Here is a 13,697-nt window from a genome sequence, read left to right as displayed (position 1 = left end):
AACCTGCCTGTACAGAAGAAGCTCTTCAGTGCCAAGCTTCTCATTGACTTTGCTAGAAAGGAAATTCTTGCTATTTTGCACTTGAACTTGAGTATCAAGATGGATATCTTCCAGGAGCTACTACAAAATAACTGTCACACAAATGGCCCAGCAACTAAAAAATCTATTCCTGCATCCTAACAATTTCAGTGTGTAGCCAGAACAGTGTTGCCATCACTGATTCCTTAAGGCAGTTTTGCCCAGTACTGTTGAAAAGGAAAACATTTGCTGGGCCCCGGAGGAAATGAAGCATGGAAGTCCCATTATCACTGACAGAAGTTTCGCTTTTAATTCCCCATCTGCTCTTCTGAATGTTAACCTACAGTATTGGCACATAAGCTTAAATGATAAATAGAGATTCCAAATAGAGAGCAACAAAATATTAACCAGATAGGCTGGTGGTGTCTGCAAAAATGTGATGTAGGCGCCTGTGCTTCAGGAAAGGGAAAATAAAAGATGAAATAATGTTGTGTTATGTCAATGGAGAGAAAATGTTAGCACAGAGTAAGACAAAGTAATGGGTCAAAACCAGATTTATTTATTTTTTGATCTGTAATCCATATTGGGATCCTGCAAAGCTCCTCTTTCCTATTCTTATTGTCATTTATGTTTAGAAGCTGAGTAAAATAGCACACGAGGCAAGAAATCTGAGAAGAAAGTCATAACGTGATGCATAGTGTTAGCTCACTGGTTTTGAAAACATCCATTTATCTTGGTTAAACAGAAGCTTAGCCCAAGTACTAAGCCAAGTAATCATGATTAAAGAGAGAAAAAGACATTCACCTCCTTGGAAACTCAATACTCTTCAAAAGTAATAGCACTGCAGTGACATTGTTGGAAGCTGGACACTTGCTTTAATTAATATAGATTATTGCCATATGAGGGATGGAAGTGTCTGTGCCTGCTCTTACCATTGTTTTAATTTTTAGACCAGTTATGAGAGCAAAACATATTGGGCTTTTGTTTCATGGACATGGCCCCTTCACTACTCAGAGTGCTCCACTGGCCTCAGAGGACTGCAGAGACTTGGCACTATTCATTGGTTTAAAAATGCATAGAGGGCATATATACACTGTTCTCTCCTAGAGAGACTTTGCTTTTGTTCTTTGTCATTATCTTTTTTTCTCACTCTCAAGAAAAATTGGTTTTAGGCTAAAAAGCATATTACAAGAACACATCTATAAAGAGATTCACAAGCTCTGAATCTTTTGGTTTCCCAAAGAAGCTAAATCTGCATCTGTACCATCCAGTGTATCATGCACTGAACTCATCCACAAAGCAAGTGATTTAGTGCTTACACTGATTTTGGACTTAATAGTCTGGTGTAGCACTGTACTAAGACTGGTTCATCAGCTTCATCTCAGTAGTCATTTGACTTACTGACTCTGACAGTTTTCCCATCCACTTCATACCACAACTTCTAGTAGATTTCATTACTACTTTTCTACAGTATGCAGCCATTCCTACCCTCTCTTGCATCTTTTATATTGTGTTCCCTGTCTTTCCAACACTCTACCTTAACATAACTCAGCTTCTGACTTTCACTCAGTCTTGCTCATCAGTCTGGATTTAATCTGTGTCCTAACTATGTTTGAATCCATTAGAAATGCTTCCTTCTTCTTATACTGGAAATGTTCTTTGGGACATGCACCTTCCCTGGAGGAATTAGGATTTCGTATTGATTTTCCAATCAGACAGTAGGTTTCTGTCCCTAATATGTGGCTTGGAGATCCTTGTCAGTGGATGAAGCAAACAAGAATCTTCAAGAGCACATGCATGAGTTCAATGGCCTGTGGAGATGTAGCCATATTTCACACAACTTGGACTCAAGAGCAAATAGGCACCTGCCTCTGTAAGAATTTAATTTTAAAAAATAAGGATGCTTCAAACACTAAATACTAAACTAAAAAATATCTCTGCTTTTCTACAGCACTTGGGCACAAAATCCTGGGTTGTGAATTTGAACCAATAGTTGATCATATTCAACTAAGAGAGAGACAGGGAGTGAGGTCTGTGTCCTTAAAGAATAAGGAGCCACTGCATAGTGTTTGTGCTGCACAGTTTACCCATTTGTAACAAGACAAAGAAGAAAGATGCTCATGAGATCCAAGCTGGATGTTTGCTTTGGTCACAGAGGTGCTTACTTCACAGCTCTGTGCCTCAGTATCAGTAGTACAGAGGTACTATTTCTGTCTTTCCCCGTCAAGCCCTTTTCTTATGTTCAAAGGGGACAAATAATTTCTATCTAGTATCTGTCAACCAGGTTTCTGAGATGATATGGTCAGTACTGTTCACAATCTGTCTGTTGACATTCCTTTACATTCAGAGGTCCTCCATCGGGTCCAAGAGACCCATCATGAGCAAAGCACAACAGTCAGGCAGCTGGAGACTCAAGCTCATCTTCCTCTCATTCCTCCAATCTGGCAATCTCAGACATTTACATCTCAACTAACTGCTCCTTGCATATGCCAGCAGATTTAACACAACATCATTCATTGACAGGCAGGAAAACTCAACCAGTACATAGTGAAATAACACACTTGAATTTCCAGGTCACACTGGAAAGGCTGATCCAGCATTCCTGTCCTCTTCCTTGGCCACTGTTTTGGATCAGACCTTTCTCTAACGTACCTGCACAAGCCAAGTGCAAAGGCAAAATGGCAAAGTAGCTTTACACCACTACACAAAGCAGTAAGCCAACCTGCTTACCAGGAGAGCAATGCAAGCTGGTGACACACACCTGTACTTGTGCACTGTTAACAGACGTGTCTGGGTAATGGTCTTTAGCCAGATGTGGCATGTGAAACCTCAGCAGTGGTCTGGTATTCCTACTGCCTGTCCACCCGTGAGCAGTACACGCATCCAGCCAGCTGCAGTCTGCTAGATCTTGTAAAAATTAACAAGCAGACTAAATGCAGGCTGCTACACTCTGCCACAGGAAAATAAAGTCAAAGAGCAGCTACAATTGCGGAGGGGAGGAAAGGGGAGCAGAGAAGACAGAGGAAAGGCAGCAGAAGAGTTGTATTTGGTTTTTTAATCCCATCTCTTTCAGTGTCTGTGATGAGCGCTGTAACTAAAGGAATCTAACTGAATTAGAATTTCAATATGTCCTGAGCAGATTGGAGCCGTTTCCATTCATGAGCAGCACGTCCCAGCTGTAATTGCCTGCTTGCTTATCCACACAGCTCTTTACAGCTAATCCAAATGTGGACTCAAAAATAAATAGTGCCAGAGCGTTGGCTTCCCGCTGGGCAGTAGTTTTAGCTCGCCTCTGCCTTTGCTTTGTTCCGGCTGATGCTCTCGATGGCATAGGCACTGACTCAAAGCAGATAAAAGATGACTGACCCGCTCAAGGAATTAGGTGGAAGAAAAACCACTAATGCCATATCTGTCCTGGCACTTTGTGTTTTTCCTCTGGGTGCTGCTTTGCATCTGTTTATCTTCCTCTGCCCTCACCTCTCTCCGCAGCCACCGCACTCGTGTGATCTGCTTTTCCTTTATGCCTTCCCTAAGGGCTGCTGGTGCTTTCCCTGTTCCCAGCAGCATGTCACCCTTCCCCTCCCTGTGCTCTCACCCATACACACTCCATCAGGGTTTTAGCACTGCTTTCCTGAAATGAAACACTCTCTTCAGAGATATTTAAAAGCCATGTACTACTCAGATCGGGTCTTCTCTGGAGGGGTGTAAAGCTGAGGCACAGCTGCATAAAGCTAGAGCTGGAGGGGATATCCCCATGGATGAGACTTGGCACTTTCCCAAAACAAGGCTCTACCTTTGCTTTCTGACACAGGAATCTCCTGGCTGGGTGGAAGGTGGTTGTCCACCATCTTGTAGGTTATTTTCTCCACTACATCCACCACAGACTTCCTGGGAGACTTTGATCAAGTCTCAACAGCCTCTGCCTCCATCACCTGTAAAATGACAGTGTCAATACCCCTTTGCTTTGCAGTTTGGGGTGTAAATGCCAGAGTCTTGAGATGAACGTGATGCAGGGAGATATGAATTTGAGAACAGAAGCTTGCTCACTTCAGCATAGTCAGAGGTGTCCAACTTCCACTGTGCAAACAATTATTCTTAACAATAGTCTTTTTACTATTTAAAAAATTCTCCTCTAAGATCTGGTCAAGTGGGTAGCCACAAAATCTCAGCTGAGCTCATTCCCTTTGGATGACCACCAAAGATGCTGGTTTCAACATGGAACTAGACCTGAAAACACCTCTCAGCTCTAGCAGTGGAGGAGCAGTGCAGCCTTGAGCCTCTATCTTCTTTCTCTCATCCTCTCTCCTTTTCCCACTGGATCTATCATGGCATGATCACAAGACATAGAGCAGCCTCTTCATTGCCACCTATATACTCTTAGACACTCAGCCTTGTCAAGGGCCGTCTAGCTCTTCTGGTTTAGTGCAGCACGCAGGGTGATATAACTCTCTGCAATTACAGAGAATTATGCTAAGATTTAAAGGAGTGGATGGGGTGAGGTAGTGCAGCACTTTCACTGCCTTCATTCTCACCTCCCAGGATCCTTCCACATCAGTGTAATGCTACCTGGTCTTTGGCAGAGCAGATCTCCCCATAAAACTCTCTTAGCTCAATGGACAAGGAGGATTTTGCAAGGGAGTGACCCAGCACTTGCCACTGCTGCACCCTCTCCCAAATCCAGTCCATTTTACAGGCAATTTGTGCCCTTCCCCGAAGCCAGTGAGCAGCTGAGATGATGAATATAGTGCTTGTCCAATGTGTCACTTGCTACGTAAATTCAAATTCTATCCAGAAAGCTAAAAATGTTTGCAGAGTCCTGACAGGCAAAGGAGACAATTATCCTCAGCTGTTCTCCACAAATGTTGATCCTCAGTGACTGCAACGTACCAAGAGAGTCATTGCCTCGTGCTTGGACTGCAAACTCACCAGCACCAAAACACAAGGATGGAAATAAAGACTGGTTCTTCACTGGATGCTCTGCAGGCTACAGTGGTGGGACTAATACATCCCTTGTACAGATGAGGAAGCTGAAGCCATAGTGTCAGACTGCTCCAAATAGGAGAAGCTGGAACTCCCTTATGATGACAGAGGGTCGCTCCCTCCTCTGTACCTGTCCTGGCACATGAATTGTTTCAAAAAGTTAATGTTTCAATCAACTAAATCAGAATAATTAAGACAGACATAATGTGGCCAAGGTGAGTGAAGCAAGTCATCATAGGTGTAGTAATGTATTGCAAGAAGCACTGGGGCAAAAAAGAAAGTGGATAAAGAAGTTAAAAAGATCAGGAAGAGTAAAGACTGTAAAGCTTACAGCCCTGTGGGCTACTTAGCCTTGTACTAGGAAGGTAGCTCTTGGGAAAGGGAAGCCTGGGGCTGAAAGGCACCATGAAAAGGCAAGGCTTGAAAATGTTTTCAAACCACAGAAAGGCAGCACTGGAGAGAAAAAAAAAAAAGAAAAACATCATGAGATGGGAACCTGGAAGATTTAGAAGCTACTTTGGAATACTTAATTTTGAGGTGGGAACATACTGCATGTTCTGAATATCTCCCTTAATTCTGTATGTATTAGGGAGAAGGAATTAACAATCATAAAGAAAGACTTGACATTAAAATACATTTTACCTTTGAAAACAAACTCAAATGCCACTGTGTTCTTCACACAGCTAAGCTGCATCCTCAGCTGATGGCTTCAGTTGTCACCATCAGTTGTTCTCCTCCTCTGGCTCAGCAAAACCACCCCAGATCCAGGGTATTTCCCTCATTCAACTCAAAAACAAGACAGAAGGCTCAGCCCTGAGCTCTGGGGAGATTTGGGAAAAGGGGCTGAAGTAGAGAAAAATTCATTAATGAAGCATTATTAGCCATCAGTCTTCCTAAATTCTTCAGTACATTAACACCAACTGCCCACTGTCCATTTTTCCCTTGCCTTAATGAGGAACCCTAAATTCAAGGTCACCTGCCAGTCAGTTTAGTCAGCTGGTGCAGCTTGAGCTCTGGAAATGCTCCGATGAGAACAGTTATTGGTGTCACACTGTCCTGCACCGTTCCCATTACCTCCCAGTACAGCCAAGTCCAGACACCAAGCAGAACATTTAATACAGCTGTTGCTACCTCCCAGTTTAATGTTGCTGCTTCCAGAGCATGTTCCCTAAATGTTCCCTAAGTGGTAGCTATCTTCTACTAATGCAAATACATTTCTCTTACAAGCTACCTTATTGCTGCTGTCCTTGGTCTGTGCTTGCTGTTCTTCTGCTATGGCTGCAGACAAGTGGCATTAGGGCAAGTAGATGCTATGCTCAGGTAGAAAGATTTTGACTACACAAGAAATATTGCCCTCTGAATTGTGTCAGAAGATGTGAATTGCCAGTAAGGTGTTCACCTGGTTTCTGCTTTGCATCTTCAGTGCTGGCGTGAGAGACCTCCCTTGGCACATGAATATCAGGGCTTTTGTGCCACACTATGACCATGGCCGCAGTGGGTCTCAATCAAATACCTCAGGCAGATGTCTGCTTAATTTTTACCACCCAATTGGGTTTCTCCTCACCCTCTCCCTGGTGTAGATTTACTTCTATCCCCACCTTCAAAGTTCTATGAGCCATATTTGAGAGTCAAATATTTCAGGTATTGGTTTTAGTCCTGGGTGTAGCTCTTACACTCTTTCAATATCAGGACTAGAAAACTCCCCAGATCATCTCCTGAATCAGGCAGAAGCATCTTAATATAGTAGCAACCTCCACCATTCTGCCTGGGAAGCTCTTCCACACACTGAGGCACCTGAATGCCAGACCATCTGGCAATCAGGTTATGCTTTACATCAGAAGTTCAACAGGCCATTTTATTCATTCTCCATTTTCATCACACAATCCATTTTATGGCTTAGGAAAGTTGTAGGAAAACACACTATCGTCAGACATAAGAGCGAGTAAGAACTATCAGGGCATGAAGTCTAACTGTCCATATTCATTAAATTCACCTCAAAGTGAACCACTGTCTCCTTGCAGGTTGCCTTTGATGCCTGCTTTCAGCCTCTTCCTATGGGCACTAGGGGGTGAGACCACCCCAAAAAAATTCTCCCCAGCCAAATATCTCCTCTCACTCAACAGCAGCTGCCCTGGCAGTCCAAGAGCTAATACTGACTGCCGTGTTGTGACACAGAGAGAGTTAACATGTGGACTAGTAGGAAAACCTCAGGTCTCACAGAGAACTGCCTCAGGGTTTAAATGAATCCTTTAGCTGGGGAATAGTGAGATGAAGCATCCAGAGCATTTGGCAGCAGATAGTGCAGAATTCGGGTGTACTCAGACAAAGCTTAAGAGGTCAGTGATTATATCTTTAGATGAATGTTTAGCTTTTGTTGGTTTTTGATGACTCAGGGTGCCTTTTATGAGGCAAAATTAATACAAATGCTTCCCTTTTTACTGTGGCCACATTGCCTAGGAAGTGAATTGCCATAAGGGGAGAAAAGCTCATTAGTTTGGTGCCATAAATGGTTCTCCAAGGTCTCAGAAACTTTGTGGTTAACATAAACATAGACAGGGGCAATTACAAATAAACATATAGATAAACCCCATCTTTCCATCTAAAAATGTGGTCTGCAATATTTCTCTTTGGCTGTTCACAGATGTGGTGGCCTAGAGGTAAGGAACACTTCATACCAATTGTGACACAAACCAAAGCCAGAGGAAGGAAAGCAGCCAGAACAGGGAGAGAGTGAGGACAATAGAGCCTGTAGAATCCTTGAATAATAAAATGGTAACTCCATTGTTATAGGCTCTACTGAGAATAGAGCCTGTAACACAGTTCCCAGGACTCATCCTCAGGACTACATCTTTTTTTGGAGCAATTTGAAGCAAATGCTGCCCAAGCACTTTTCTTTACCTTGCAGTCCTCTCTCGGGTGGTTACTGCTGGGTGAATGCGTTGACACTCCTCAGGACGAGACAGAATAGTTCTAATCTTGTGAGAACTATCTTAAGTCTTCATCTTGAAATTGCTGAAAAGAGTGGAAACCTTGTCAGATTTTCTGACATGGTCATGTAGGTTGCAACTATCTCAGGCTACAAGTCCTGCAAAGGCCTTCAAAGGAACTCTTGGGGAGTTTGCATTGTTACTGCTCTGCAAAAGGTTCTTACCTTACAACTATCCTCCATTTAAAGAAACTATGGACTTTAGCTGCATATATCTGACCTCTGGACTGACTGCTGTGATGTCATCAGTGTTACAATTTTACACAAAATTAGGTGTGCAATTGTGTGTTAAATAGTGATGGCTGGCTTGCATCACCCAACTAATGAAGCAAGCAGCATTAATGCCATCACATATGGACTACTCCAGGGCACTGGCACTATAAGGAAGTCTGAAATTTCCCTGACTTTGGTGGGAAGATAGACACCCCTTTTTGTCCTCTGGCACCCCCTCCATGGGACAGACCTCTCTCTCTCAGTTCTCACCTTGACAGTGCTCCTACAATGTGCTCTGCAGCTTGTAAATCTACTCCCCTGCCCAAGTGTCTCTGTAGATTCAGACAGGTGGCAGAAGCTGCTTGTCAACCCTAATACACGCCCAAGTTTTCCTTAATGAAGAACAGGTTCTCTAACAGCATTTACCACCATCTCCTGATGGCTCTGTGACCACTCAGGCTGTGGCAGCACAGACAGACAGCCTTTCTTGTCATACAGCTCATGTGTGACATCCTAAAAGGTGCAATAACAAATACATCATTTTATTTTCAGCACTAAGTGACTCAGCCTGGGATAGGTCTCAGTCCAATATCCAATGTGGCCTCCAGGCTCTTGGATAACTTCTCTGAGCCCTCCTGCATTGCTCAGTGTAGAAACACAGTCACTCTTGTGCTGACTGAGGTAGTGTGGGTGCAATCTTATATACTACAGTGAGGACCCAGTGTCCTGCAGCCCAAACTTTTGGCCAATATCACTATAAAAACATTTCTTAGTCAGTGTATGTTATTTAACAGATGCTATTTAACCATCTAAACTAGTTATTGCTGGAAGCACCTCATCTTGCTCTTTACCCCCCAATACTTCACTACAGTGATTGTAAGGAAAGAAAAGTCTTTTTTTTGCCTCTCAAGCTGTAGTGATAACCACAGACTGAGGGAAAGGCTGGGGGAGATTCCCTTCCTTCTGCCTCCTTGCTTTAGCACTGTTTCATGTCCTGTTTGCTATATATGAATGCAGCACAAAAGCTTCATCATCTACATTGTCTTATTTCAAGCAAGGTCCCAGTCCTGAGCCAGCATCTCTGAGAGTGGCAGCAGGATTCCAGCAGAGAGGAGGTGACAGGATCACCAGTTTGGCCAGTTTGCCCAGCCAGCTTCCCAGCCAGGGTGAGAGTTGGGCCTGGATGTGCACCATGGACCCCGTGATGGGACTCTGGGCTGTCTCCAGATGGAGAGCCCATCAGCCTGTCTGCCTATGGATGGGTTTTGGCTCCCTTCCATGTCAATCTTCCCCTGCAGCCACCTCCACAGGATTTAAGTATTCTCCTAGGTTCATCACTATGCAAATATTGAAATTAGCCCTTTGCATGTTTATGTAGATAGTGACATTACAGACTTATTCAGATGAGGAGTATTGAGAAATTCATGTGCCTTCTCTGCTGACAGCATCAACATTCAGGTTTATTTTTCAGTGAACTAAAGATTGTGTATGAAAAATATCAGTGTTAAAGTATTTGGAGTATTTGGGGTTTTTTTTCTTAAACATTTCTCTGAATGCAGTAAAAGTATAAAGTACTATTCCATGAAACAATACAAAATACAGCCCTCACCAGGAAGGACCCAGTTCTCAGAGATCAATATTTTAACTGAACGTCACTAAAATGATGAGCAGATTAGGAGGAGCTACAAAGAGGGTCTGAAGCCTCACTGGCAGGTCAAATACAGCCTGTGCTTCTGACCTGGCAGTGAAGCTATCATCTGGAAAGAGGGTTGGTTCACATTTAGCTCATCTAGGGTAATCAAAATTTTCTGGGAATGACATAGATATAGTGAATGTGTGTTGGATTAGGGTTGGAGAGCAGCAACACTTCTTGAGATCCCTTCAAGTCTGATTCTATGAGATCTAATTACAGTAGAGTTCAAATTCAGTCCTTAAAATGAAACCCATCAGACTTCCCCTCTTCAGAAGACCCTGAAAAAAGGCAGGAGATCTCATACCCTCCTGTGAAGCAAAGCCCTTGGGCAGAAATCTAACTGGTCTGGCCAAATGGCCTTGGAACTGTAATTTCTCTGTTGGAAAATGTGTCTTTATCACACCAGTTACATTTCCACAAAATGCCACATTTGCATTTCACACTTGTGCCTCATTCAAACACCTTCCTTGAGAGTCTCACCTTACTGAGAGCTGCAGTACAACTAAAAGACTGTAATGAATGTGTATGTGCTTAAATAATACCTACTTTGTCCTCCAAAGATACTGCCATAAAGACATTGGATGCAGCTATTACCTTTTCTTAAACTCCTGATGGTTTCTTGTCCATGCTGCAAATCCTTTGCAGGGTGGAGCATAGCTAAGCCTGATTGGCCAGGATCACATTTTACCAGTGATGTTAATGGAATTTATCCTTCATTCCTACAAGCTGATCTGTCTTCCCCACTGTTACATCTCACCTTGAGTTAACAAGCGGTCCATCTTCAGAGCACACTGGGCATGGCCATGAGGGATTTGGATATAACAAGGTCTGCCACATTGGATGGGCAGTGACAAAAATTATCCCTCTTCCCCCAGGTCCTTCCATCGTCCCACTGCAGCGAGCAGAGCCAACACTGGGCAACCCTCTAAAATGTTTATTTGGACCAGTGGCCGGAGCTCTACATCTTACAGACACGATGAGAAAAGGTAAACGGCATCTGTGCTGATTGTCTCTTACGGGTTTGAATCTTTAGGAATGTGGCCTGTAGCTTCTCTCCAGTGCCAGCACTAGAGAAGCAGGAGGGATGCACAGGGTGTCTGCCCCTTGCCCCTCACCTCACCCCGGCTACTGCTCCACCACCGAGAGGACCAGCCGAGGAGTGCTGGGGTTAACATGCCGAGCCAAAACAGAGTGGAGGGACAATGCCAGAGCCATGGCCAAAGTCTTCCTTGTTCCCAGGACGTCAGCAGCACACCGTGACCATCTCTGAGGTCAGCACACGCACGTTGCACATTTTAAAGCACACTAATCCCCAGCCCCAGGGTTTCAGCCTCAGCTTCAACTCCTGTGAAGCCTTTATGCCTCTTGCAGGTGTCCTGCCTCCAAACATCAACCAACATCCCTCCCACACTCTGCTTCAGAAAACACACACGCACAGTGCTTACTCTCCTCAAGCCAAATCATTGCTCTACGTAGCCTTTACACATCTGGATGATGCATCCAGCTGTTAGAGATATTTTCCATTTATATGCACGCGTGTGTGAGGGTGAGCCTGCACACAACACATTACACCATAGCTGGGGGATGACAAGCAGCTTAAAAGGGAGCTGGTAGTACATCAGCCTACTTAAATGGTGTTGCTGGAGGGAATGGGCTGAAGGAGACAGGAATAAATGAGTTACTGTCTGTCCCAGGGGAGCAGGGAATTACACAGAAGAGAAGGAAAGGGAAGGAGAGGTTTTAAATCTGCAGACAAAGGCAGCCCTCAATTGGGAATGAGAGACGTTAAATGTCACTGATGAAAGAACATTTGTCAGTAATGCTCAGACTCATCCTTCCAAAACGTATTTTGTCACAACTGGGCACATTTCCCTTTTTTCCCCCTTCCCCTCCTTCCTTCCTCACCTTCAACTTCCCTTACAGTCACTATTAAATATAACTACAAAAAAATCAGACTTCAGTGAAACAAAAACTGAGGTCAATGTATCTACAGTGCCAATTAGCAAAGCACACTCTTCAGTTATTCTAATGAGACATTACTGTTTGCATCTGCTTGAGAAAATATGCTCATGAGTTCAGGCAGCAAAGCTGCCCTCAGGTACACTGACTTTCTTTGGAGAATTGGCCCATTTGCTGAACTTTTCTACAGAGCCTACATAGGTGTTGAGCTCTTTTGATAATCCAATCCCAAACAGATATTTTGAAGCCAAAGGCCAGCTTGGCAGAAGGAGTCTATGGACTTTTGATTGGAGCTGGTTATCTAAAGGCCTCATGTACTTCTGCAAGTCTCCTCTTTAATTGAATTTTCCCCAGGCTAATATTCTTCTGCATTAAAACAGTGTCATGGACAGGATGGTCCAAGGTTAGACACTTGGAGGAGATATCTGTCCACATGTTGGGCTGGCTGGAAGCCATGTGCTCCTGATAAGCACAGCCTTCAACTCACACAATGCCTTCCAGTGAGACTGATTAACTTGGGCTGAGCACTGTGCTAATCAAGGCTTACTAGTGTCTGGCCAGCTTAAACCCTGGGCAGAGCTCAGCCCTGCCTGCCTGCACAAGTAGGGAGATAGGGAGCAGTATCTCCACACTTACACACCAGCCGAGGTAAATTCAGGTGCCTTCTGTGTGGGTTTATTTCCCGGGAGGTCCTGTAGAGCCATACAGAAGGAACTGTTCATACCCCATGAGTGATTAATAAAATGCAGGAGGGAAAGGGAGGATGAGAAAGTAGAAATAGGACAGTGCTGATTGCAGCCTCCAGGCTGCAGAAAAGAGGTGTGAACACAGAGCAAGTGTTGCTGGTGGGAGAAACTCATCCTCCAGTGTCTTGCAGTGATTTTAACATGTGTAATGTCACCAGCAGCATCACTATCTCAAACAGGCAGTGCATTTTAGAGAAATGGCTTCCCCTAAATGACCCTTTCGTAGCATTTTCTGTTCTTTAAACTTCAGACAGGAAGATTGTCACGTGGAGCAGCAAACTTGCCACCTAACACGATACAAACACAGACATTTGAGGGATTGGATCATAATAATAACAACCTATGCAGTGATGAGTCATTTGGTATGGAGGAATCACCTCTTCCTGAGTAGAGGTATCTCTCAGGCATCTCATTTTGCAGGATCAAGCCCAATAGATGTGTATTTCATTGCTGGTTTCCATATCCACTGTTCCCAACTGCCACTTTTTCTGCTTCAGAAACCTAGTCAAGCCTTCACTCTTTCTCAGCTGTCAATTAGGTTTTCCACAGCATTGTAACCTTGGAAAATCAAAGTTCTGCTTTGGTTTGATTCAGTTTGGTGGGGAAGAAGGAAGTACTTGACTGAACAAAATGTGTCCTCTCACTAGGAATCTTTGTACAGCTATCCCTGAGACTTTTGTGAGCTTCAGAGAGATTTCCTGTTGCCATACCTCTAATAACAAAAGCCAATGCAGTTAAATATCACTGTAAAGAAAAATGTGAAGAAATTGGCTTCTGAGCAGAAAAGTCTCTGAGCACTGGGAATTCTGCAGTAAGACACAGGAGGGTTTTCTTACTCTTACATTCAAGGATTTCTGATATCAGTAAACACCTCAACATGAAGTAATTTGAGTGACATCTGTATAACAGCTGTGGTATCAGAGATGTGAATGTGAATTCAAGGTCACTGCATAATTCAGGCAGACAGGTATCCTCGTCTGACAAGCCCCATGACTGCACAGTGCTGAAGGAGGCGTCATCTCCCTCAGTGCTGCACCATGGTACAACTGCAAGGGACGGAGCTTGAGGGCAGGTAATTTGTCTTTATTTGAAAAAAACACAA

General features: G+C 43.8%; 1 protein-coding gene across 7 annotated transcripts in view; it reads left to right on the top strand.

Moving 5' to 3' along the window:
- The window catches only part of LOC104563421 (calcium-activated potassium channel subunit beta-2), a 146,585-nt gene that overhangs the window by 117,828 nt on the left and 15,060 nt on the right, over nucleotides 1–13,697 (top strand). For 5 of the 7 annotated variants that reach the window (XM_062005589.1, XM_062005588.1, XM_062005587.1 and 2 more), the window contains one exon: nucleotides 10,766–10,876. The exons of the other annotated variants lie outside the window; for them this stretch is intronic. In XM_062005589.1, coding sequence (XP_061861573.1) covers nucleotides 10,766–10,876 — 111 coding nt within the window. The remainder of the gene's footprint in view (nucleotides 1–10,765; nucleotides 10,877–13,697) is intronic. 7 annotated transcript variants of the gene reach the window in all.

Source organism: Colius striatus, chromosome 12 (assembly GCF_028858725.1).
Source record: "Colius striatus isolate bColStr4 chromosome 12, bColStr4.1.hap1, whole genome shotgun sequence".
NCBI lineage: Eukaryota > Metazoa > Chordata > Aves > Coliiformes > Coliidae > Colius > Colius striatus.
Note: the sequence above shows the minus strand (reverse complement) of the source record. Positions and strands in the feature narration are given on the sequence as shown.